Genomic DNA, 26687 nt, shown 5'->3' with positions numbered 1-26687 from the left:
AAAAACTTGTTGACAGAATGAAACAGAAAACAACATCAGCGTTTGTGATGATTGTGGACGAACAGCGGCACGTTAGAAAAGAGATTAATGAGGACTTTTCAGAGAAACAACTTTATCTGATACTGCTTCATCACTACGAAATGTCACATGAATAATCAATTAAAACAAGCAAAGACACATTTGTGTTTTATGTGATTTATCAGAGGTGGGTAGTCAAATATAATTACATCTGCTAACATATTCTTGTCATATATTGGTGCTATAATTGAAAACAACAAAATAAATTGCTGCCTTTTAGAGATTTGCTAAAAGCCCAGGGGTCCAGAATGTCAAGATAAAGGCTGGAAAGACGACCGAGCCGCTCCAAAATGTGCTTCGTCTGTTTGACGTTGCAGGAAAAATACAGGAAATTTGTCAATTTGACACGGTTTCTTAAAAGGAAAAAACAGTGTGTTTATTTCCAGCAACTCAAGGTGGGGGTTTGCAGACTATCTGCAGGTAAGAATGTTAATGTTGCAGAGTCTTTATCTTGCAGCAAAACGCCCACACACACACACACACACACACACACGGGGTTAAAAGGCTGGAGGGATTTTCAACAAAAATACTCCTGTCAAAGCCCTGCTGTCGCCTGAACAGACAGCGGCGAGTCGAATGCACGAAAGACTGGGGTGCAAAACAGCTGTTCTTTCCTGAATTAAAGATGGATGGATGTTTCTAATCCCTCGGGTGGAAATTGTTGCTGTTCCATTATAATCATCATCAGAAACAAACAAGTAAATGGTCTCCACTTAGAGAGCGCTTTCACACCTTGTGGTTTATAAATCCACTCCCACACACTCATGCATGGATGGTGGCAGAGCTCAGCGCCCTGCATGGCGCCTTGCATGGCGCCTTGCATGGCGCCCAACATGGCACCTGCCAGGCAGGGAGCAACTTGGGGACACTTCGGCATACAGGAAGGGGGACCACCAATAAAAATTGCAGATGACACCCACATTTGACACACAGTTCTCATTCACCCCATGTCGAGTCAGAACGTGAGATTATTTTCAAATATTTTTCTCCACTAACAAATAATGCAAATTTCAGATAGAATGTCAGTGCCATGGTAACTGGGTGAGTTGGGAGTTGGATTTCTGCTATTCAGCGCACAGGTTCTGAGGGTTGGTGAAACCTTCACCCATGAATACACATTTGTGTCAATAGAATTCCACTATTGGACAATTAATAGCACAAACTGATTGAATAAAAGCATCATCGGAGGGCGAGGACTCATTAAAACACCTCACCTGCTGCAAGATGAGCCCTTCTTTGTGCAGAACCCTTTAAGGGACGTTGGGAGGAAAACATTTTCAAGGGTAAAAAAAAAATAATAAACTGGATAGTTTTGCGAGATCTCACAAAAGTTCATCTTTTTTTCTTCCCACCCACTGAGATCTCAAAACTGGTTTTAGCAATGTTCTTCTGCGACATTCACGGTCCGAGCGGCAACGTCGACGGAACGGGAGAAGTTTGGGTTTATTTGACCGTACTGGGTTCTTGTGGTCCAGGTTGATTTTATGAAGAACCAACTGCAATAGTCGTGGCAGCTTGGCGGGTACGGATGGACGGATGGACGGATGGATGGATGGATGGATGATGGATGGATGATGGATGATGGATGGATGATGGATGGATGGATGGATGGATGGATGGATGGATGATGGATGGATGATGGATGGATGATGGATGGATGGATGGATGGATGGATGATGGATGGATGGATGGATGGACGCGACCTGCAGAAAGTGTGTATGATGGGTGAGGAAAGAGGATGAGAAACTGGCATTAAATGAACTGGATTCCAGAGGAGCCGTGTTGAGGCAAGCCAGACGCGCTAGATGATGGAGGAACCTCTCCAAAGGGCCCAACTCGATCTGGCAGGAGATAAACTGAAGCCATCTGGCTTCTGTATCAACGGGAACATTGACGGATTTTCAAGAAACATCATGTGACTCGAACCGCAAACCACAAACGGCGCCCCGAAGCCGACTGGAGGCTGTTGCATCGCAGCGGTGCTTTCAGCGGTTCAACGGTCCCGTTCCTCAACACCGTTGAAGGTTCCTCGGAGGAACAAGCATTTGGGACGTCTCTCAAATGCAGGAAACACTTCAAATCGTCCTCCGCGACTCCTTTTACAAACAGTGGACACGACTCATCAACTCCAGCAGGTAAAACTCCGAACTTCTTCCACTCGCTGTGTTTTCTGCTCTGACCACTGATGACCTGAGAGAACTTTGCTCTCAATGTAAACAGTTTGGTGAGACCTTGCAGAAGGTTGTTCTTTCTTCCCACCCCATGTTTAACGTCTTTTTGCCCCCCTGTCCCCTGAGGGGCTCGTATCTTTGGAACGGATCTGAAGCGGCGAAAAAACAATCACCTTTGCTTCAGGGTCTTTATCTTTAAGTCAGGAGGTGTGAAGGTACGAGATCTTCCTCCGAGGACGACCGGCTGCAAACACCGAGTCTCTCCTGGCTCTCCTCTCTGCATCCTCCGGTCCTGCCGCCTGTTCAGCTTCCATGAAGTTCCTGTGGAAAACAGACCTCAGGAAATATTAAGACATGCAGGTGTGCTATGCAGAATTTATGGAGAGGAATTATGTTGAGCGTTTGCTACGAGGAAGTAACACGGCGGTTTGAAAACGTCTCGTCGACATGTTTTATTTACGTCCAGTAGCGGCGGTAACTCTCTGAAGCCTCGCATAAAAATCACTTGTAACTGGAGGGTTTCTGACAATTCCGTTTAAAAAGGAACAACAAAAAAAAAAAAAAAAAAAACGCCTCACACGCCGGCTCTGTTTTGTCTTAGTGTCGTCACTGAGAAATTTAAATGGTTAAGAAAAAACAAAACAAGAATGTATTCAACTATAGATTGCACCTCCTGCTCTGGCCACTGTTTTCTTTTCCATTTTCACTTTGTCAAAAGCAGCAATGATGATCCTGTGACCGTACAAGTATGTTGAAAAACTTGTTTCTATTTATTTTTCCTATTCATTAACCCGATGAATTGAATTTAAAAAAAAAAACTGCAATATTTCATTTCACTGTGCAATATTCAGAACTGCAGTATTTCATTTCATAACAGCTACACTACAATTTTTCCTTTTATCATACTATTGTGCACTCCTTACCTCATTAGTTACTAAGACACTTATAGTTTTATCACTTGTTTACTAAGACACTTTATAGTTTGTTTTATTTCCAATTCTGCCTTTTTCTTTTTATTATTTATTACTGTTATATTTTCTGTAACTCTGGCACAACGATTTCCTTCAGGATTAATAAAGTTGTTCTTATCTTATCTTAAAAACAAACAGTAAAAGGGCTGCACTTTGAGGAACATAAAGAATGAAATGTATGAAAATATAGTTTAAATATTGTGAACATTTCAATGTACTCTTGTAACAAAATTGAGTCGAATCTTTGGAAGGACAGTCATAATATTGGTAGAAATAAAGCGTTATTATTAAGGTGTCGAATTGTAAACAGCAGATTTCCACTCTGGAATGAAAAACAAAAAGAGTTTTGTTGTGTTATTTTTTTGAATCTCAGAACTGAAGACAGAGCAAAGAAAGAGCAGAAGTCATTCGGGCGTCTCTTTATTGATGTTTAAAAATCTGGGCCGGGTGTCCGACAGCGGCGTGGCGGTCGAGGCTCCCCGGCCGCTCAGATTTGGGGGTGATCGTTCAGCACCGGCGACACCCCGAACTCCCGTCCCCGCCCGCAAACGATGAACACACGACAGACACACTTGCTCTCAACACTGTACAAAAATAACATCTGCTCGGCCGATTTCTCTGATCCCTTATCTCCACAGAGGTGGGGCTTCACTGAAGCACGATACTGTGCAAGGTAAACAAGGTCACTTAAACATAAAACAAAACTCAAATGGTGGTATAATGCTTTTTAACAATAATAACCTTTAATCTAAGACAGTGGGGGAGGGTCTCCTCTAAAAAGGCGTTAATTGCACATCTCTGGTCGCCGTCATCCGCCAGTAAACACATCCTCTTACTAGTTAAGTAAAGGCAGCATTGACTTTTTTTTCTCCTCTTTCCTCGCGCTAAAATAAAATTAAAACATGCCGTTGAATAGTTTTGGTCGGCGGTGAGCAATTTTGAGTCGGATCGGCGGCGGCTTCTCAGACAGATGTACCGTCACGCCGCTACAGAATTCATTTTCAGCCAAAGTGTGAGTGAGAAGCTCAGCCCGAGCGTTGGCTCCTCCAAACAGGCCTGAACCCAAAGCTACACCTGGACACAAACACAAGCGGTGGACAGAAGAACCTCCAGCTTTTCCTTTTCTTTTTCACCGGCTGCCACGGACCTGTTCAGGTTTGAGTGCCTGCGGACTTTTCTTGCCGTTTCTCTAAACCGCCGTTACGACAGAAGGGCTGTTTTTGTTTTTTCCTTTTTTGTAACATTTGACATCAATTACCATTGAACACCAAAGGCCATTTCAGGTGACAGTAAGTCAAACGGACAGAGGATTTATGATATGTAACAGTAAGTGGAAGTTAAAACGAAGCCCTGTCCCTTTCGGTTTTGTCTCCTGTCAGGAAACAGCGTTACACTGCTTGCGTGCGCGTCGGTCTGGATGTTGGATGAGGCGGCTTCAAAAGTCGACTGTGAAATGAACAACGAGTGACGCGAGTTCATGGTTAACTTCAAACCTGCCAGGCTCGCGGTGATGAAACCGGCGCACGTAAAGTCAGTCTTACAGTAAAGTGCACTTCAAACTGTCTACTCTATGTAATGACGTAATAATGATGCTTCAAAATAAGCACAATAATTGGATTCAGAGCTTCTGCTCTGCTGTGAAGTGGAGCTGGAAACGCAGCGGTCGGTGGTGGTGGTGGTGGTGGTGGGGAGGGGGGGTCCTGTGGGGCTCCGACAGGAGAGTCGGGTTTGAATGCGTGCAGGGGGGTGAGGAGGAGGAGGGGGTCGATTCAAACTCCCACCAAGACATTAAATACACCCGGCATCCCGCAGAACCATTCGGCAACCCCCGCGGGTCTGCGCTCGTCTTTGTGCAAAACGCTGGCCTCGCCTCGCCTCGCCTCGCCGACCCCCGTTGCAGGAAGACCCGGGGGTTCCTGTATGTGCCTTTATCTCTGGAGCCGGACGCCGTGTTCGCTTCTCCTGGAGCTTCCCGGCCTCCGGCTCGGTCCCGTCCTCTCAGACGTGCGCTCGGACGGGCTACCTGATCCGCCCGTCACTTTTGACGGGGCCGAGCTCTGCCTTGGGGTCGGGGGAGAGCGAGCTCCACGAGGTTTTGGAGCACGGCGACAGGGCCGGACAAGAGGAAGTCTGCGTGGCGCACGTGTCGCCGATCGCCCAGAAGGGCGCCAGGCTGCCGTCCAGCCAGGCCTCCAGGGCCGGGCCCTCCAGCTGGGCGCGACGCTCGGCCTCCAGCATGGCCGGCTCCTGCGGGGGCAGCTTGAGCACGCGGCTCAGGTGCTGGATGTTCTGCTCCAGGTACACGTTGCCCGGAGGACCAGAGTGGAGCCAGCCGTCCTCTTCTGGGGGAACACACAGGAAACACACACACACACAACACACGTTCTTATTAGTACAGCATGGAGAAATGAATTTGAAAAAGCTGAAAGGGAGGAAGGAATGGTTGATCCGATCAGATGACGAGGAAATAAACCTATGGAAGGAAAAAAAATGGTTTCAGCTGTAAAAGGGCGGCTCGGTCACTGGAACTGTGGAGTCGTGAAATGATGTGCACGTTCCACACTGCCGGCGTCAGACGTCACATAGCGCAAATGGCGTGATGTCATATTACTGGCGCCGCTGGTTGGACGGGAACCCGACCGGACAGGAAGCAGAACGGTGCTCGCTGCTGCCGCGGGGAAAAGGAGCGTCATCTCAAGAGGACGAGCCTTTCAAAAAGACAGAACTGTGAGCTCCTGCGCCGTCACGCTGATCGCTCATGAAACCTTTCAGTTTGAGTGATTTGAGACTGTATCGTGCAGGACATTAGAGCGAAAAGTTGCTTCAGACCAAGAGGTTTTTAACTTTTGTCCAAGTGGAAACTACTTTGCACTGCAGGATGTTTTAAAACAAAAGGTGCAACCAAGATGGAACATTTCCCTGAGGTGCCGGGTGATGCAGGGTGATTCAGGGTGATTCAGGGTGATTCAGGGTGATGCTGGGTGATGCTGGGTGATGCAGGGAGATGCAGGGAGATTCAGGGTGATTCAGGGTGATGCAGGGTGAGCGTGACATCTCCCATGATCCATGATTAGATTAAAAACACGGTGTTAGTGGTATCGATGATAGTGGCATCTTCATTCCTTTCATTCCTGAGTTGTGGGTGCGACCTGTGAAAACTATAAACGTCCTTCTTCAGCAGCTCTGAATGCTTTTACTCCTCTGTGACAAAATAGTCAAATAACTTCCCTTAATTCGAAGTCTAACTGTTGACAGGACGTGATGGTTTCTGTTCTCATCACGATGCCGCATGTTGATTCTCATAAATTACTGCCTTCATGTTGCTGATAAAACTTTTTTGCACAATAATTGCGTTACTGCCTGTAGTATTTCTTTTGGTTTGAATAATAGTGTTTGATTTCTGGTTTACAAGGACAGGGGAATCTTGACTTCCAAGTTGAATTCGTTTCATGACCAAGCTTCGTTTGCTCGGACGTCAAATTCATTTTCCCCATTGAAATGCTAATAATCCACTCCAGCCCCCTAAAACTTTAGTTTTTTTGCAAGGCATGTTTAAAGAAGACAAAATGTAATTTGTAAATAACAAATAATGCATAATAAAAGAGACGTTTCATCAAGTGTATTTACCTTGAAGATCAGACGAAGATGGGGGGGCGCAGGAAGATGTTGGGGTACTTTTTCCCCTCAACCTCAATGTTACAATGTAATGCTAAATGAATCTTGCACACCATTCAACACTTTATTCCTAAATTAAGTTTAGCGATGGTGTGAATGGCAGTGTTTTTATAACAATCTAGCCATATGGCGCGGTGCGGCGCGGCGCTGCGCAGGGGGAAGAGCCATCAATTCCTCGTCAATTCCCGGCTCCTCCTGGCGTGTTGAACCCTTGACTGCCCAAACCTGCTCCCCTGCGCTGACAGACGGCAGATAACTGGACATGCTTCATTCATGATGGCTTAAATGCAGGGAATGAATCTCCCTGCGAGAGATTCAAAGAGTAGAAATTATTATCTGGCTTTAGACGCTACAGTCTGCTGCTCCAAAGCACCGATGATGCTCTCGCTCACAGTATCTCACCAACAACTTCTTGCCATGGACAAGGAGACGACACGTACACCTTACGCTTGTTTTTCTATGATTTTCACTTGGGCTACCTGGAGGTGAGTGGCTTTTTTAAATGCTTCACGCAGCGGCAACCGCTTGCTGTCAAGCGCTAAGTCCACTCGGACGTAACACAGATCTCGGCTTGTATCACCAAGCAATTTAAAAAAAAAACAAAAACAGGAAGCGGTGCTCCTCAAGATTCCAGTGTGTATCATCAGTAGGTGCTGAGTGACAGGGTGGTGTTTACCCCGATAGTGTTTACCCCGATAGTGTTTACCCCGATAGTGTTTACCCCGATAGTGTTTACCCCGATAGTGTTTACCCCGATAGTGTTTACCCCGATAGTGTTTACCCCGATACTGTTTACCCCGATACTGTTTACCCCGATAGCTGCTACTGTTAGAGACCAAAGTGATGCTAGATGAACCTCAAACTCACCTTTGCGCAGAGGCTCCATGTTTTTGAGCGTTAAGGGCATGACGAGGAAGCGGACCTCGGCGACGTGCTCCCACTGCTTCAACACTCGGACGGTCCAGGTTCCGGGTCGCAGCGGGTGCTGCAGCGGCGGCTTGTATTGGGTGTATTCGGCGTCCACGTCCACGGTGATCTCGTAGGAGGTGGCCACCACCAGGGCCGGGTCGATCCACACGACGGTGGCGGTCAGGTTGGGCCCGCGGGTCCACTTCTGCACCGCCAGCGGTTCGTCCAGAGGACTGATGATGCCTCCAAAGTTCCGGAAGATTCTCTCTTTGGGATCCCACTGCGTGCCGATCTGCCCGGAGTTCGGCCGGGAAGAAAAAGAAAAGAAAGAAAAAGGATGACGGATTTGAAAAACAAGGTGCTCTCAATATTATCTCGCTTCCAAACTAATTAGAATTTTAAAGCTGCGTTTTGGTCAGATGAAGCCCTGATTATACCTGACCAATTTCAACATATCAGAAGCTAAATCTCCGTACGCCGCACTTTTCTCGGGGACCTTCATCTCACCTTCAGCCTCCCATACGGGACGGAGATTTGAGCAATAACGTTTCTCGGGATCCTCCGAACGACGTAAAAGATTGTCCTCCTAGCGCTCCTACCTCCAGATTCTTCAGCCGCTCGAACTCCTTGAGGTTTTTCCCGAGCACAAAGGTGGCCTGGGGCACCGCCCACGTCTCCAGGGTCTCCCTGACTTCCAAACCCGGAGCCTGGACTTCCTGACGCACCAAGTAGCCTTGAAAACGGTCGTCGTAGAAATACAAATGCACCGACAGAGGGAAGCCGACCGGCTCAAACCTGCAGCGGCGGAAAAGGAAAACATTCATGTGCCAAGGAGGCGCCAGGTCAAACACACCTGTTGGATGACAGCAAGAGTCGGTAATAAGATGAAAATAAACCACACTTAGTTTCTATTATTGCTCTTGGGGGTTGACCGTCTTAATGACAACGCATGGAATAATCGTCTTGAAGATTTTTTTTGTGAACCAAAGTTGCGCCACAGCCTCGGGCCCAAGCTGTGTTTGTTGTGAATGCAAAAGAATTTGGTTTTCTGCTTTGAAGAAAGGATGTTTGATGTAAAAAAACTAAAATTCACACTTCAAGGAGAAGTTGCCTGAAGAAGCTGTGTCTACTGTTGATTTAGATGATTTGTTGAAAATGGCTATTTTAATATCAGCATCGATGGCGCCTGAACTTAAAGCACTGCATCGCGGGGAAGAAGTCCACTGACCTGCAGGTTTCTTTGGCGCTCTGAGATGTTGCCAAATTTTCCAGGCCGAGGCGGAAGAAGGAGGTATAGGCGGTGAGAGCCACGTCGCTCAGGGACTCGGGGCCGTCCGAACGCTCGAAGAGACTCTCCCAGTACGCTTTGATGGCGGGGGTGCCCGGGGCGTACTGGCCGTACAGGTGCGTGTCCAGGATATCCGTCACCTCCTGGTTCACCGAGGATTCAAACTTGCGGGCGAAGAAAGTCGGCCGGGTCAGTTGCTGCGGGTAGACGGAAACCCGGACGTGAGATTTAAACCGGCGATCCGCGAAAATCCGTGATGACGGAGGTCCCGGCTGCCCCCTCCTGGCTCACTCACTTGGATCCGGATGAGGTCTTGCGGTTTGAAGTCGTTGGGGGAGCAGCCGCACCAGTCCACGATGTGCTTATACTGGCACTTGCACCCCAGCTTGCGGTTCCAGTTGGTGACGCGGAGGTTGTTGTCGACGAGGGTGTCGCACATGTGACTGTTGCCGAGCACGGTGTGGAAGAAGGACTGAGGACGAGAAAGGGAGGGATACGTGGACGGGCGCTTTGAAATCCACCCACGCCTGTCGCTTCACGCGGGGAAATTCCCCGCGCGGGGATCGAGCGTTTCACGGCGCTCGGTGACTTGCAGGGTCACGACGCGGCGCCACCTACAAGACGTTAAACCCCGCGGTCGGATAAATCCTCCTCTCGTCTGCCACCTCCGCCGCTTAAAGTATTACATTATCTCCGACGACGCGCCGGTCCCAGCCGGCGAGGGGCGACCGGCTCGGCTCGCCTTCGAGACCGGCTGTCTTCAACTGCGAGATTAATAGACCGCCGAGGGCTTACTTACCTCGGCGGGGAGGAGAGCATAGGAGTAGAACTGCTTCAGCCCCGACACCAGGGCGTCCTGGGAGTTGATGACATACTCCACGAAGCGGCGGGTGAGCGCAAACCAATCGGAGCCGCCCGAGACCTCCAGGCCGTCCGGGATGTTGCGTTCCCCGAGACGCCACATGTGGTTGTCACACTCGTGGAAGAGGCGGTCCAGGCCCTGCTTCTTAATGAAGCTTGGAGACAGAAGATAGCGGGGAGGATGCAGGGAACAAGGAGAAGAAGGTTTTACACCGAGAAATTCCTCAAATCAAAATGTTTGGGAAAATAGAAATAAAAAGCAGTCTCTTGAACCAATCGCAGGAAATGGTTGCCATGGAAACTATCGACTTCCTCCGTGCTCTGTTCTCGTCGGGACATAAACGCGTTGTGAGACTTGTTTAAAAATAGCTGCTGGGAAACACAACTTCACCTCAACGGCGCGCTTTTGATTTGAACGCGCTGATGTCGAGATCCGCGATTAAAACTTTACTCGTCTTTCCAGCTCAAGTCAAAGCCGGTGACGGCGATCGAAAGAGGCCCGACGGGTCTGGACCAGAAGATCGAGTGCAAGCGGCTACCGTGAGAACCCGGCTCGTGGAGTTCATTTGCATGACGCTGGAAGCAGCACTGACGTTTCATGTGAGTCAACCTCCCGTCACGCTGGGGAACTGGTGATTTAATAATATCAGAAGGGCAGATGGCGTTCATGCCAAGCTAAACGGCCAACGGAGCAGGAATGGAATTATGGGAGCAGAATATTGTAATTGGATCCATTTATAATCAACAGAAGTAAAAGTATTTTGAAATATATTGTTCGAATTTGTGCTGAGATCAGTCATAGGATATAAGTCCATTATCAAGGACTGATTTTTTTTTCAAAAACAAGCAAAAGATCCAGGATTTAATGGGTAGGGAATCGTCTCCTTACCGGGCGTTCTCCCTGCCGTGGGACTTCAGGAAGTTCTTGTCTTTATGCTGCGACAGAAATGACACCAGCTCGTCATTGGTTCTGCAGGGAGAAATAAAATGGAAAAAGGTTAATCCCAGTTCTTCAAAGATGACTCCATTTATAAAGTTGTTCTTATTCTTAAAAAAAAAAACAAACTTGAAACTCTGGCACGACAATTTCCTCTTATTCTTATTTGGGGGTGTGTGAGCGACCGCCGGCATGGCCGAGTTCTAAAGAAGTTGCATGAAGAAGTTACGGATCGTCTGCTGTTCTGTCCGTCTTCAAGAATGCAATACATAAGGAGTATATTATCAATTTTCAAATCCCTATGTCCAAATATCTCTGATACTTGTTACTGCTGATATAGTTGCATGACTAATTTAAATTATTTCCAAAGCCTCTTGATCCCTCTGTTGCACACATAACATTTTACTACTTTCTTGCATTCATTTGATCATCTTGAAGATTTTTGGTTGATTATTTTGAGGCTTATGTGAACCATCATATTAAAAGCACTTTCTGTTAGCACAGAAAATGGTGCAAATCTTTGCAGCAGCAACAAAATAAAAGTTGAATGATAAATTGACAGGAAACTCAAGTTGATCATCAAATAAAGTGCGTGTATTTGCGGAAACAGATGACTATCACATGTTTGTACTATTTAATGAAATCATAACTTCAGTACTTTTCGATATTTGCGCTCCTATTGGACATTTAGTAGGTATGTCTCCTTCTTGGCCTGGCATTTCCAAACTGGGCATCGTTCTACCGATATATTCACTCTCCCTCCTCTGCACATAATGAAACATCTCAGTCTTCTCTGACCTCTCCAGATCATTGAACATGTGCTGTCCCTCTGGTGGACTCGTTCCTGGTCCTATCCGTCCTCCACACTCTCAAAGAACCTCCACATCTTCATCTTTGCCACCTCCAGCTCTGCTTTCTGTCTTTTCCTCAGTGCTTCTTTCTTTCCGACCTGCGAGCCTGTTTCTTCACTTCTTTTCCACAGTACTTAAAAGTACTTAAGTACTTAAAATCCTCCACCATCTTGATCTGCAGTCCCTGTAGCCTCACCGTTCCATTGGGGTTCCTCTCGTTCACACACATTCTATCTGGCTGTGGCTAACCTTCACCCCTGTCCTTTCCAGAGCATACCTTCATCTCTCTAGATGTTTCTCCACCTGCTCCTCGCTCTCACTACAGATCACAATGTCACCTACAAACCTCATGGTCCATGGAGATTCCTGTCTAACCTCATCTGGCAGCCGTCCATCACCACCGCAAACAAGAAGGTGCTCCGAGCCGATCCCTTATGAAGCCCCACCTCCACCTTCAACGTCTGTCACACCTCAGCAGTCTCACAGCTTGCATACATGTCCTGCGCCCGTCTAATGTACCTTCTGTCACTGCAGACTTCCTCATAGTTCCTCTTTCGGCACCCTGTCACATGTTTCTTCTAAGTCTACGAAGACACAGCACATCTCCCTTTGACCTTCTCTGTGCTCTGTGCATCAAATATTTAGAAAATAAGTAGGTGTTTGATAATTCTGGCCTGGTTATCCTGATGTCTGATATCCAAACAGAGCTGACCAACCTGGTAGGGAAGTCCGTAGCACTGAGATTGATGAAAAAATCCCATTTCCAGTCCAGCATGGACAGCAAGTCCTGCATGCTGTGTAGATATGCTTTGAGTAGGCTGGCCCCTCCCCAGATGGTGACCATCCGCCACGGCGTGGCTCGTATGTTTGGGTACTGCCGGGCGATCTCCAGCACCTCCCGGTGCATGTAGCCGGATCGCTAGGGCAGTTTCAAAGCACAAGGTCAAACAACTGAGCAAGAGCTCCTGCATCACAAGTGTGCATCTACAATTCATCCAGAGACATCGGGCAGATCTGCAGCTGTCGCAGAAGCAGTGAGACCGCAGAGCTCGTGGTGAAACTTGGAGCTCTTCATAACAATGTACCCAGAAGAAATGACAAAGCAACCTGAAATAAACCAGTGAATGTAATGTTTCAATCACCCAGGTCATGGTTAAACCTCAAATGTTATCGCATCATTATTTTTGCTTCTCCAAGACCTTTCACCTCTCATCCGAGAGCCTTCTTCACTTCTCCTATAGCGTAGGAGTTTGCTCGACCCCAATCCCAGCAGACATGTTGCAGGAACTCCCCTCACAGTCTAGGCCAGCAGAAGAAGCCTCTCAGATGCACCGTGAAAGATTTTCAAGAAAAGAAGCCCACGTCCGGTTGCCACGACAAGCTCTGGTAACCATTAATCCGTGTAAGACCGCCAATAATGCTGTCAATGCACAAACTACAGGGTGGAAATAGGGTTAATAAAACATTCGGTATAATTAAAGAGGAAGGCTGGAGAGAAAAAGAAAAACAGCCATCTAAAGGCAAATCTCTCACCCTGCAAATTAACTAATGCTGCGCTTTATGAAGAATATAGCAAATCAATAAACACAATCATATTGTAATGTTAAAAACTACATTTAACTGATGACAAAATCAAATATATTAGCCAGCGGGGTGAGTAATGTCTTGATAATAGGAGGGGTCATCAAACACCACAGCACTTCTTGGAAGATGGTTTTGCAAGAGCAACGTGAGGGGATGCAAGCAAAGCTGAGGTCATACGGTTAGCCTGTGATCGGGTTGAACTAAGGACAGTGCACGTGCGCACACACACACACACACACTAAATTACTCAATAAACCAGGATGATGTGCAAAGTTCAATGAGCAAATTGGGAAGCCCATAGAAAGGGATCCTTTCCAAACAAAATAACACCACGTTTTGCCTTTGACCACACAAACACACCACTTTTCTATTCAGAAAATCGGTTCTATGGGACCAAAATCTGAAATCCAAATCATAAGTATGCGTATTTACAAGTAAGTATTTCCAAATGTCTGCTGATGAAAGACATAGAAATCAATTGTTGAAAGTTAAACAGTAAGGCTAAAAAAGTGCAATAATTTCTTTTAAAACCTCGGGCAACACAAGGCTACCTTCTTGGTGTTTTAAGTGGTGAATGGGTAGCACATTCAAAAGAGATTAAATAACCGAAGAGCTGGAAAAAACAACAAGGAAGATATTCTATGTCTTGATATAGTCCAGGGGTCGCCAACCCGCGCCTCCTCTTCCATCTTTACACTGCGGCTCGGGAAAATAAATTATAAATATTTAACTGAAGTATATTTCATTTGTGTTCATTCATTTTTTTAACTTTTAGTTCTAAGTTGGAAGATTATTGTGATCTTGAAATATTAAATAAAATGATATTTATTATTTTTCGCCGCTCAAAATAGCATCACACTGGCGGCAGCCGGTATACCCGCCAGCCGGTAAAGTCCCGATTTGCAGATGCGCAGAAGTTCAGGAGCAGAAGTCCCATAAACCAGGTAAAATAAATATTTATGAAGATATTTTGCAAATATTTATTTTTGATTGTTTACTGACAGTGATTTTTTTCCTGATTTATTTTTAAAATTCAGGTCAAGGCTCCGCTACACGCTCTGAAAGCCCAAAGCTCAAAATGAGTTCATTACATAAATAAAATTTAATTTTCTCTGTAATACTTTGTGAATTTCAGAAGCAACACACTCCACACTTAGTTATACAAAGTGTAAAAGTAATAAGAAGCAATATATACAGTGGTAACTTTTTTTTATTTTAGACGTCAAAAAGTAATTGCGGCTCCCAGTGTTTTCTTTTCCGAGGAAACCGGGTCCAAATGTCTCTCTGGGTGTTACGGGTTGCGACGCCTGGTTTAGACTGTATGATGGGTTTCACATCGTTTTGAGAATCGGACACATATCACAGAAAACCTGATGTGTGGATGCCAACCGTCTTCAATGTTATTGATCGCAGCATTAAGACTGACCGTGTAGTTCAAAGAACACCGAAATGTAGAATGTTTGTTGGTTTATAAAACTACAGAAAAAGCACATTTCAGGGACAAATTCTGTAGCACTTTAGCTTCAGGAAGTCAGTAAGGATTGTCTCGGGTATCACACCACCCATCTGAGAGCCTCCTTTCAAAGGGGTTTATTGCTCAGGGACGGATGAGTCTAAGTTAGTAAAGTGTCTTAAGATTGCACCGGCAGGTAGCCGTCCGCTGACTTATTACTCATCAGTAAGGCCCGGGAGCCTCTTCGCCAGAGCTGAACACCGAGACCCGGCGACCTTTCGACTCGGGTGGGCTGACGCTCCCCTCCGGCCCGCTCCTCCAAAACACCGGCCGTACATTAAGTCTCGTCCCTTTAAGCTGCACGCGGCAGAAAACTTTACCTTCACCACATGCGGGCCCTGCGAATAGCACAGCGCTCGCTCTATCCAGGCTAATCCCCTTTAGCGCAGCGGGAGACCTGTGGGGGGAATTTAAACTTCCCAATGCAGGGCGAGGAGGGAGGGAGGGAGGGAGGGCTTCTGTGAGCCGAGCACGGCCAGGATCCAACGGGGCGGCGGACAACACACATGAAGAGCCTTTCCCTGCATGTATAATATTGATATCTGGAAACATCTCTTCACTACGCTGAGCTTCTATCAGTGCGTACCTTGTCCACATGGATGTAGTAGTAGTGGTCACGGTGGTATATGGCTTTGATTAGGCGCTTGAGCTGCCGTACGGCGCGGCCGTGGACCATCAACACAAACGCCACCCTGACGGGATCGCCCACCTTGGACAGGCTGGTGTCTAGTTTGCCGGCCGACTGAACTGGATTAGACACACCTGAGGAGAAGCACAGCACAGTTTCAGAGGACTTTTTTGGACACGTTTTTGGTTAAAAAAAAAAAAAAAAAAAAAAAAAAACATTTCTTTGCATGGAAAATCCTTTGGCTTCCCCTTTTCAAAATCATAGGAAACATTTCACATGATAATTAGCAAGAAAACCAGAAAAAAAACAAACAAGAAAATCTAGAAATAGCTAGAAAATAGTCACCATAGTATCTAGAAATTAGCTAAAAAAATCCACCAGGAAGTTCCTAAAAAAAATGACCTTTAAAAACAAAGGAAACCTGATCAATCCAGTCTTTCTAGAGGGAAGTCACCTCCTTAATATGTGCTGGAGTCAGATGTGCAGCCGTCACATCTTTGTCACGCTCTACGTTTAAGTTTTCTTCACAGAAAAAAAAAACCTTAAGGCCGTTGAGTCGTGAAAAAAGTGATCTTTAAACATGGATAATGATTAATTCATTGATAAAATATAACTCTCCCTGGCATAAAGATTTCCTCTGCACTGCGTGGACTTAGTTCATTAATCGTGGCTCGAAACTCAGCAGCGGCACGGTGGATATTTCATGGTTAAAGCGCAGAAGGGCTGAGCTGAGGGTTAATGTTTGGTCTTTCTGCTGAAAAAGAGCTTCCCCACAGGAATGACAGCGTTCAGTGGACTGCGCAGTCCAACCGCCAGAAAATGTGGACTAACTGCAGTGTCCCAGCGCAGGCCTCGCGCTAAAGTTGTGTTCTTACCCAACACGCTATTTTGTAAGTTCAGTGTGTGAACACCGGTGGTCTCAGCCACATGAGGGTTGCGTACGCGGGGTGAACGGCGAGGCATCTTGTTCATACCGCTGGGCTGAGAGGACGACTTTAACCCGGCAATAATGATAAATAACATCAATTATAACTGGCTGAAAGCTTCAGGGCTCTGGTTGAAAACATAGGCTTTGAATAACGCTGATACAATGCAGATTTTAAAATGCAAGCAATGAACGACAAATATAAAATTGATTTGAAGCAGCTCATTGTGATTTGGAACCGTAAATGATAAATGCCGTGGTAGTTAACAATAGGGTCTCTCAATATCATTGATCGGCAATCGACCGCTGTATTATGTCCACAGAATTCCATCAATATTTCTTATTTCTACTTTGTGTACCGTAGGATGGATTTTTAAGAGGGGTTTTGATTTTTAAATGTTTAGCTCATTTCTCCCAAATCAAAGACTTGCATTTTCTTGTTTGTTTTTAAACTAAGCAAATAAAGGAGAAATATTTAGTAAAGAAAATATCTGCTACTTTTGTGACCATTAATTCTGACTAGATATTTGGGTGAATGGGGTTGGAGGGGGAAATTTCCACAACGTCACAGCAAAGAGAACCAGATGTCAAGAGCAACTGATGATAACCTTGTTTGGATACAGAGTAATTCAGAGCACCGCGGTACCGAGGTAAACTAGTGTGATGTGCGTTGCAAGTTTCCAGCCAAATCAGTGCGTGGTGCACGGCGTCCTCACCGAGCTGGGTGCAGAACTGCGGCAGGGCCACGGGCATCAGCTGCCCGGCCTGATGGAGGCACACGATGTTGGCGATCTCCTGTCGACACTGCTGGGACCCGGCGCGATGCAGGGCGGACATCGCATCCTTGCCCATGATGTCGCATTTGGGCTCAAAGTCGCTGCTCGGCGCCTGGTGGGCCCCGTCCACGCTTCCCGGCTCCCCGGGCGCGGCGGCGTTAGCGGGGCCGCTTCGCGTGTCGCTGAAGTTTCGGCTGCTGGACGGGTCGAGGGGGACGGCGGCATCCAATCCGGCGGCGACCGGCCCCTTGTCTTGGGGAGACTTCCGCCTGGTGCTGGCCTTTACGCCTCTGCGGACGGTGCCTCGCCTCAATGCGCTGGTCGCCGTGCCGCCGGTCCTTTCCAACCTGGCGCTCCACCGACCCCTGTTCCTCCCCGACAAAGAGTTCTGCTTCTCCCAAAGCGCCGAGTCTCTCTTGGGGTCCTGGCTGTTGTGGTCAGGCAGCTTTGAACGCCGTGTCTTTTTCTGAGGAGACAGCCGGCGTGTTGAACGAGGGACGGAATAAGATAACAGAGGATATAAATAACATTTAAATCCTGATTGGTTGTAAATATTTTCATGAAAAAAAAAAAGACAAACATGAGGCAAACACAGACATCAGCAGAAAAAGCCCTGGAGGAAGGATTGTGTCTTATTTGTTTTGTTTTTTTTCCTTTTTCTCTGATCTGAGTTATTTTTAGCTTAGCGTCTACTTTAACATGAAGCTAATCTGCAAAAAAACAGGGCAAGAGAAAGACCCGCTGAGCACGGTGAACCAATGCAGAAACCTAGCAAGCCTCAGACCATCTCTAGTGCAAAAGCTGCAGGAGAACTGCATGCATTTGCAATGTAGGTGGCAAGTTTACACACATATGTATTTATATGCCCTGTGACGCCATCGCTTGTAAACATTCTTATAAGTTGGGCTGACTGAAAACAAGCGCCTATAATGCACAGCCCTGGTTTGATGTGACCGACATGGATGCGCACACCGGTGGGGTAAAAAGACATTCTACTGTCTTTAGCATGACATACATTTTTAGAAAAAAGGAAAATGTTCAAATCGCATTTTCACTTGGAGTGTATTTGAATATGTATTCAAATCATTGAGGCCAAACAGTTTATGCCAGAGCTACAGCCAAAACTCCTTTGGGTCCTTCTGTGCAATTTAAATTCAATTTAAACAAAAAAAAAAAAAAATGTAAAAACAAAACCAACAAAGAAAAAAAAAGCATGGCAGCCTCAGGATCGTTGGACAATTGCAAATTTGAGGTTCCTTGGAACGCCTTCAACCGGATAAGTCTAGGGTATATTTTTAAAGCAAGAATATGGCGGAAATGACAAATCACACAGACGAAACTGCCAGGTGGGAATAACCACTTAACGCGTCATACAATCGACCGGCTAAAATATGTGCCTGGAGATGAGGAGGAAGAACACTGAGTGGGCTGAGAGCTTTCTGCTTCTGTCAAACGCCGCTGGCATGCAGACGATGGAAAGGGATGAGGGCACCGGAGCTGCGTGGCAGGACCCAGAGCCAGATAACACACCGCCCGTAGAACGGCCTCCAACCCGCAGCACGCTCGGATACCGAGCCAACAAAATCCATTCCAGCCGGAGGCGGCCAGGTGGCAGCCCTTGCAACACTAGCCTCTTTCAGTTTACCTGCACTGAACAAATGGTCATCACCTTACGGTGCAAAGCATGTTGGAATGTGACACAGAAACCACAGATCTGAGGTAGAAACCTGATCCAGCTGCTGTCCAGATGCTTCTAGAGAGAAGGCTGCTGTCACCTTTACTCTTAAATTGAAATGATATACTTTCAGGACTAAACAGCGGTGATATTGTGCGCTAACGGGATGTACGAAGATAAAGACGACAGCCTTTAACATTCAAAGTTACATTTTACGCAGCTCTGAATTCTGAATTGAACAGATTCAAAGCAAAGCTAAATATAAGCTTATTGGTATCGACTTCTATATATCTTGTGAGAATTTGAATGTTACCACTTTTCTCCAGCCAATACCTTGTTGTTAGAAATAATCAAATGTTGTGTCTCTTGTTTCAACACTTGATATTTTCAGTTTTAAATCAACATTATACAGAGGCATCCTGTGTTCTGTCCCAACAACTGTTTTCCTGATGTGATATGTTTTTAAAGACACTTTATCAGGGTCTTACAATGTGTATTGCTAATTTTCCCGGTGCTAGGACAACGCTACGCTTCTAAAATGATGAACTCAAACACATTTGTATTTCTTTGTCCAGACGACAGAAGAATAACTTCCAGATTCCTTCTATTATCTGCAGAGATAAACAAATGTTCTGTACAGGAATAAGTGACAAATGATGGTGATATAAGGTGAAAACGGACGTCGGGTGAGTAAGGTATGACCAACAGACCTGACTGAGCAAAAGAAAACTAACTTTGCACCGGGCTGCAGCTCAGAGCAAGAGGGAAAAAAAAAAAAGCAAACAGCAAAAAGTGCTGAAGTGTTTAACTACGGCCTCTCTTCCCTTCTCCGTGTCAAACGGCGGGAAGGTTTGGAGGTCTGACAGGGGCGGGAATTCTCAAGCCTGAAACGTGATTCAGGGTCCGACACTCCAAACATTTGCAGATGTCACGCGATGGCATTTACATCGATGCCTGCCAAACCATCTGCATGTAAAGAGCACCAAGTGCAAGCGTCGCATTTCTCGAGGGATATTTAGAAAACGACACCTGTATAAAGTCACTCGCGAACATCTCTAGGAGACACTCGGACCGCACACACACCGCCTGGAGGCCTGGATGCAACCCTGCCTGTTAAAGTGGGTGCTGTTTACACATATGTGAGTTACAGCGAAGACGGAAACAATGAAAAAAGGTTAATAACTTTTTATGCTGCACTGATCAGAGTTTGGAACTTAACGCCACAAAATATATATATCACTGAAAAATTCATTTTCGTGTGCTCATGCTTTTCTGCAAGACTCTTGACAAGCCCATAGGAATCCAGGCTGCAGCCGCCGTTGTTCATCCTTATCTTGCATCTCAGCTGCAGATCCCACGCCTTTCCACAGACATACGCGTGCACGCGTGATTAGCACAGCAGGTTCCCTCTCAATGTAAAACCAGTTCCAGTTTCTCAGTCGTCTGGTGGATTCCCTACCAACTCCTCTCTGCAGGTTTCCCGTGTAGCACCTCCCTGTGCATCAAGTTCCAGTGGGAGGGGGCCAGAGCGCCACCCGTGGGGGACACGGAGGGGACATTCCCACTACCGGGGAAACCACTGTGCACAACAAAAGCAATCCACTCCTTGACGTGCACAATCCCGCCGTCATATGTGGAGATTTTGTTAAGGTCAGCTAATGCTAAGGGCATCAATGAGGACGAATAAACACTTGGTAAAGATGGAAATGTTCATAATCGAAGCCGATCGTGGAAGCGCGTCACGCTGCGTGACAGTAAACCTTGCGCGACTTGTCCGGTTTTATCTCGTCTCATTTCCACGCCGGTTCCGTTCATCTGCGCTGTCTGACCGAGCAACTCGTTAGCCACACATTTGTACTTTTACCGTGAGAGACGTCCGTAGGTGTCGCAGTTAAGGTTTTGATTTTGTTTTTTTGGTAAAATGTTTGGCGAGAGGAGAAACTTGGCTTCCCCCCCCCCCCCCGCCCCCCCATCACAACACACGGCATGCTAGGCTAGGCGTTAGCTAGCGGCTACATCCGCGACCCCACCGTTCGAGCGAGCGACGGCGGCCTTCTCACCTCCGCCTCGCCCTCCTCCAGGCTCCTCAGACTCCATACGACCAGGCCCTGGATCAGGAGGATGGTCAGCGCGGCGGCGATCGCCAGATTGTACCGTCGGAGGAGCTTGTGCACCCGGGCGCTGGCCACCATTTTTCCGGCCACGGCTGCCTCCGGGAGCGCGCACGGCCGCCTCCGGAAGCGCGCACGCCTGTCCCCGGGAGCGCGCACGGCTTCCCCCCCGGGAGCGCGCCTCGCCTCTCCTCGATGCCCCCCCGACGCATGTACACGCAACCTCTCCCGGGGGTGATACTATATGTACCCCAAGTTTGGTGAAGTTCCTTTGGTTACATCAGCAAGTTAATCTGCCGCAGAGGCCGGTTATCGAGTTAAGATAAGTTTGGTCTAAGTTTGGGCAGGGATGTTGGTACCGGTGACCCCGCCACCCCTTGCTGCATGTTTCCAATCGCCTCACAGGTGTTATGTGTCAATCAAAACACCTGAAGTCAGTCACTCGCCGCCAATCACCGTTAAAGACGCACACAGGCGTCCGCGGTGGCGGCCGGCACGCAGGACACCAAGTGGAAACCCCAACTCCTCCTTGGATATTGGGGGCGCTGACTGTTTTCCACCAAGCGGTGTGGATTTTGTTGGTCGAACTGCAGATCCTGGCTCGGGGGTCTCCCGATGAGGACTCTGTTTCAACCCTTTGATTTGAGCCCAGCCGGCCGGCCGGCACGTCCCTTTTTCCTCATGATTGAAACTCTTCGCTCTTTTCCAGATTTTGTATTAAACACCGATGACATCTGTTTATATTTTTCTTCTCTTCCCCTCTTCCAGCTGGAGTGTAACAAAGGATTGACCGCTTTTTTTCCTCGCCGTACGTGACAAAGTGTCTTCAGGTGAACTGGAAACGGCACGTCTTTTTTCTCCGTTTAAGCCAAATCCATCTATCATCGGCGTTCAGCAAGTGTTTCATTTGACAAATGGGTGTGAGATTGTCATCACGCCGGTATGATTTCGAAAGAATCCATTTACAACTTTAGTTGTCCAAATATTCAGCTCAGCCTGTTTGTTAAGCCTGATAAGGGAAGTGGTAAAACTCGACGGGGTTTTACGCAACCGGAAAGGTGTGACGAGGTGTGAGAGCGATCGTCCGTCCACAGAGAAAGCGGACGTGTCCCTCTACCAGTAACTCCTGAGGAGGTCCGCTTTGCTTCACCTGTCAGCGATCCGATCCCAAAGACACGGCCACGGAGATGTTGAGTGAAAAAAAATGTAAAGTCGGTCATTTTTTCCTTGCTCCCGAGGCCGTCGGAGAGCCCGATGTTGCGTCGGGTCGGCAAACTTCCCTTGAAAAGTGTTGCAACTTTCTCGACACCTTAAGGCCAAAGGGGCTGCTGGAAATGAAAGTGGAGCAGACCGTCCGTCATTCACACGACAAGTCAAACTGTTTGAGATTAAAATAAATACGTCGGGTCGGACCGGGTCTCGGACGGTCGGCCCCGGCCGGGAAGCGTTATGTTACAGAAAACAAAAACCCCAAAAACCCTGAAGCTTTTTCAAATAAAGGCCCACCGCTGTGGGTTTGACAAGCGAGCTGATAATTCCAAGCCTTCATGGGAGCAAAACATCAGGGTGTCACCTGTGAGAAATCAAATTTCAAGCTTTTGGCGAAACAACGCGACCGCTCTATAACCTTTCTAAAATCCTCTGAGCTGATGCGTCCGCACACTCTTATCTGGGCCGTCACTTCGTTATCAGGGATGTGGTTAAATGGCCTCATCTCCTCCTCCTAATGAAACAATTTGTTTGAATTTAGCTGTATTTTATTCCTCAGCAAGCTATACGTGCACATTTTGCCGGCGACTGCGCTTGCATCTGTGTGACTGATCAGAGGTTCTTTGAAAATATCGAAACGTCTCTGAATAACAATAAGCAGAGGCTGTTCCATCTCTATCTCTTGGCTTTTTATTTTTGGTCGTGAAACTTGCCGGCTCAGACGTCCCAAACACTTCATATGACAATTCATCCACGTTAAACTGCTTTTGCGCTCGTATAAAAGATATCAGATAATGAAGGCTACCTTTAAACCTTTTAACAAAGCTTCTAACATTTGGTGAATCAAATCACTGTCATGAGGAAAAATGTATAACTGTTACAATACAATATATCCTAAAAAGACAGAAAAATGTTTTCCATTTTTACAATGACTCTTTAGCATCGGTTGACCAATATTGGCGGTTTGACTTCCATCATTTCCACATCGTGGAGCTGTTTGTGACATCTGGTCTGCTGAGGTCAAAAGTTCTCTTCATTCTCAAAAAAGAAACCTTGGAAGAAACCGTTCCCTTTGTGAAAGGAAGTGGTTTCTCATCAGGAAAGATTGTTAGGAAACAAGCAGAAGTAATGATTCTCAGAACATCTGGCCTGATTCCAGTCATGATGCAACTTTGTCCCGAGTATTTAGTCTTTCTTTGTGCTCCGTCAGGAGAAAGCAAACTCGCTGTCAAGACAAACTCATTCCAAAACAGCAAAGTTTCAGCATGAAAGGGTAAAGAAGCCTTTCATCACCATCTTCTTCTTCTTCTTCTTCTTCTTCTTCTTCTTCTCCTCTGGTCTTTCCCCTTCAGGGTCTCCACGGTGAATCCACCTTCTCCATCGCACCCTGTTCTCTGGATCCTCCTCTCTCACACCAGCTACCTTCATATCCTCTCTCACTGCCTCCATCCATCTTCTCCTTGTTCTTCCTCTCAACTTCCAGTTCCAGCATTCGTCTACCAATATATTCCCTCTCCCTCCTCCATCCATGATCCAACCATCTCTGACCTTCTCTCCAAAACATCTACCAAGTGTCGTCCCTCTGATGGACTCCTTCCTGCTCCTCTCCATCCTGGTCTCTCCCCAGGAGAACCTCAGCATCTCCATCTCTGGTAAATAGGCCTTTAATACATGACAAAAAGAGTAACCATCTAAATGTCGAAATGAATGATCATATATTCTCATAGCTGATACCTTTAGTCTAAACAAATAACTATAATCAATTTAAGGAATTGATTCATCCTGTGAATACGACGTACTTTTCCTGACAGTTTCAAGTTAAGATACTTTTACAGTATTTGCTCCAATAACGGTTACAACTTCAAAATGATGCTCACTTGTGCCTTTTGGGTTGTTTTTTTCACATTCTTAAAATAATTGTCTAAGTCATTATGTTTTGTTGACATCCATGAATTTTTTTGCCTATATCAACTTCTTATTCGAAATATGGCTCAGTTTGTTTTTTTTTGTGTGTGTGTTTTTTCTAAAAAAACTTGAAAAAAATGACACAAGCGACTATTTTAAAAAGGCGACAACATGCAGATCTCTGTTTCATCGTTATTCTATATGTAATGTTTAGGACGGACGGGTCGGTCCTCTGTCGTGGTCCGAAGCGGCCCCCCCATCCTCCCGTCTCCACACCAACCAGCACCGCGGCCCCGGCAGTTAAATCATAAGTGATCCGGTAACCAGGCGGTCAGCTTTACCGCTGACCCGTCGCACCCGGGACAAGCCATCGCTCTACTTGATGCGTAATATCTCCAAGACACCTGACTCACCGCGAGACACCGACGGTACCGTCCGTACCCCGTCATCGCTTTATCGATTATTGCACCAATCCCACCAGCGAGGTGCAGTCAGTGGAGGCATCATGGAAAGAAGAAAATGTAAAGTGAAAAAATAAATTGAATGGTTCTATTTATTCAGTGATTTGTACTATAAAGTTGTTTTCCACCTAACCTCAGTATTTTTAGTCTTTTTTTTTTTCAAAATCGGTGAAAAAAAAAATCACATTTAGCATTCAAATATGAAGAAGAGCCATGCGCAGTGGATTGCATGGATTGCGCAATGATTCTGCTAACTGTGCTAGCATGCTATGTGGCTGAGACTGTACTGCTGTCTGTGGATGTCACTATTAAAATTTCAAACACTTCAAACACTAATATATGAACTGAATTTCCATACTTTAGCCGATGTGTATAATTTTTTTTCCTCAACAACTGTAACGTGTTTCTCGTGCCGAGCGATCGTAAAGCGGCAGCGAAGACACACTAAGTGAGGCACGCAGTGACGCTGCCTCATGGCAGGGGGCGCCGCTGATCCTAGGGAGCCTTTTTACTACTCGGCTAAAGAATAATAGAATTTGAATAGCAAGCTACAGTAAACAGTTAGCAAGTCAAGTGCAGCCATCCAGGTATTTTTTCCCTCTTTCTTGGCTTTATTTCCAAAATGGAGGATTAAAGAGCTAAACTGAAAAAAATTTCTAAACTGGACTTTCAGTGAAAGCAGGAGATAATAAGTAAGGGAAGACCGACGCCGGCGCTAACGGATTCGCTTCAGACAAGGAGACGGAAGACTCGGTCTTTTCAAACACTCGAAAAGGCTGCTGTGTGGATGTCCAATAAGAAAGCGCCTTTTCTGCTTTTCCTGCATTCTTTTCTCAACTTCTGACAATCAAACATGAGCGGTCGGCCGCTCGCATTCAAAGTCAAATCGCGCCAAAAACATCGGGGATATCCAGGATAGATTTGGCTTTGAATGAACAGCAAAGACTCAACATCAGCATCCACAATGCTAAGCTAAAGGAAAACCACTCAAAATCGCATGGACTTCATTTATGAGTAAAGGTAAGAGATAATAAGGTTTTTTTTTAAATGTGCTTTTTTCTACGCTACAGTTTGTATATGTAAAGAATGCTGATAAGGATCAGAGCAACAGAGCAACAGGGCAACAGAGCAACAGAGCAACAGGGCAACAGGGCAATAGAGCAACAGAGCAACAGAGCAACAGACCAATAGAGCAACAGGGCAACAGAGCAACAGGGCAACAGGGCAACAGACCAATAGAGCAATAGAGCAACAGAGCAACAGAGCAATAGAGCAACAGAGCAACAGGGCAACGGGGCAATAGGGCAACAGACCAATAGAGCAACAGACCAATAGAGCAACAGGGCAACAGAGCAACAGGGCAACAGAGCAACAGGGCAACAAACCAATAAAGCAACAGAGCAACAGAGCAACAGGGCAACAGAGAAACAGAGCAACAGAGCAACAGGACAACAGGGTAACAGGGCAACAGGGTAACAGGGCAACAGGGCAACAGAGCAACAGAGCAACAGGGCAATAGAGCAACAGACCAATAGAGCAACAGGGCAACAGAGCAACAGGGCAACAGAGCAACAGGGCAACAGACCAATAGAGCAACAGACCAATAAAGCAACAGAGCAACAGGGCAACAGAGCAACAGAGAAACAGAGCAACAGGACATTAGCGTAACAGGGCAACAGGGTAACAGGGCAACAGGGCAACAGGGCAACAGGGTAACAGGGCAATGTCTCCAGACAGGAAGCCTGCAGTGGAGCCAGGCAGGACCACAGATGACCAGAGCTGCAGAGACGCCTCTAAACAAGGTTTAATGTCAAAGTCCTCGTCCAGCCCTCGTCCCTGTGAGGCAGGAGGACGCCGTGCCTCACTTGGAGGCTTTCAGACATTTTCTGATCGCTCAGCACAAGAGACGAGCAGCGCGCGTACGGTTGTTGACAAAAACACTGTACATTGGAAATAGTAGTAGTTCACATAGCAAAAGTGTTTAAGCGTTTTAAAAGCGACGTCCAGAGAGACGGGCTGTCTTTCTGGACGTCGGCGGCCTCACCGCACGCCGCCACGGGATTTGAACTGTAAATGTGAAAATCCCGTCGTTCTGAATACAAAACAATCTAAAACTGGTGACGTGAAGAGACAAATACCTTTCTAGGGCAAATCACTGA

The 26687-nt window shown here is 46.6% G+C and overlaps 1 protein-coding gene and 2 long non-coding RNA genes across 4 annotated transcripts; 2 read left to right on the top strand and 1 right to left on the bottom strand.

The window, feature by feature from the left end:
• Positions 1 to 3624: 3624 nt before the first annotated feature.
• On the bottom strand, positions 3625 to 21066 carry xylt2 (xylosyltransferase II). Of its 2 annotated transcripts, none has more exons than XM_086154254.1 (11): positions 20903 to 21066; positions 17108 to 17633; positions 15425 to 15600; positions 12458 to 12660; positions 10843 to 10923; positions 9892 to 10108; positions 9388 to 9564; positions 9033 to 9289; positions 8404 to 8599; positions 7763 to 8096; positions 3625 to 5559 (listed from the first exon to the last, which is right to left on the bottom strand). In XM_086154254.1, the coding sequence occupies exons 1-11, from the start codon at positions 21032 to 21034 to the stop codon at positions 5240 to 5242; spliced, it is 2619 nt and encodes an 872-aa protein (XP_086010380.1). In that variant the 5' UTR covers positions 21035 to 21066; the 3' UTR covers positions 3625 to 5239. The 2 variants fall into 2 exon arrangements, with proteins under 2 accessions (XP_086010380.1, XP_086010379.1); XM_086154253.1 differs by having other exon boundaries at positions 3625 to 5562; positions 20903 to 21065.
• On the top strand, positions 7360 to 13060 carry LOC147230751 (uncharacterized). The gene is made up of 3 exons (XR_015106738.1): positions 7360 to 7380; positions 10417 to 10553; positions 12988 to 13060. It is a non-coding gene; the product is annotated as an uncharacterized LOC147230751 (long non-coding RNA).
• On the top strand, positions 19921 to 24735 carry LOC147230749 (uncharacterized). The gene is made up of 3 exons (XR_015106737.1): positions 19921 to 19981; positions 23515 to 23814; positions 24282 to 24735. It is a non-coding gene; the product is annotated as an uncharacterized LOC147230749 (long non-coding RNA).
• Positions 24736 to 26687: the final 1952 nt, after the last annotated feature.

This window comes from Fistularia commersonii, chromosome 10 (genome assembly GCF_037954325.1).
Source record: "Fistularia commersonii isolate RoL2024-O1a breed Wild chromosome 10, RoL_Fcom_v1.0, whole genome shotgun sequence".
Lineage (NCBI taxonomy): Eukaryota > Metazoa > Chordata > Actinopteri > Syngnathiformes > Fistulariidae > Fistularia > Fistularia commersonii.
This window is presented reverse-complemented; position numbering and strand designations above follow the sequence as displayed.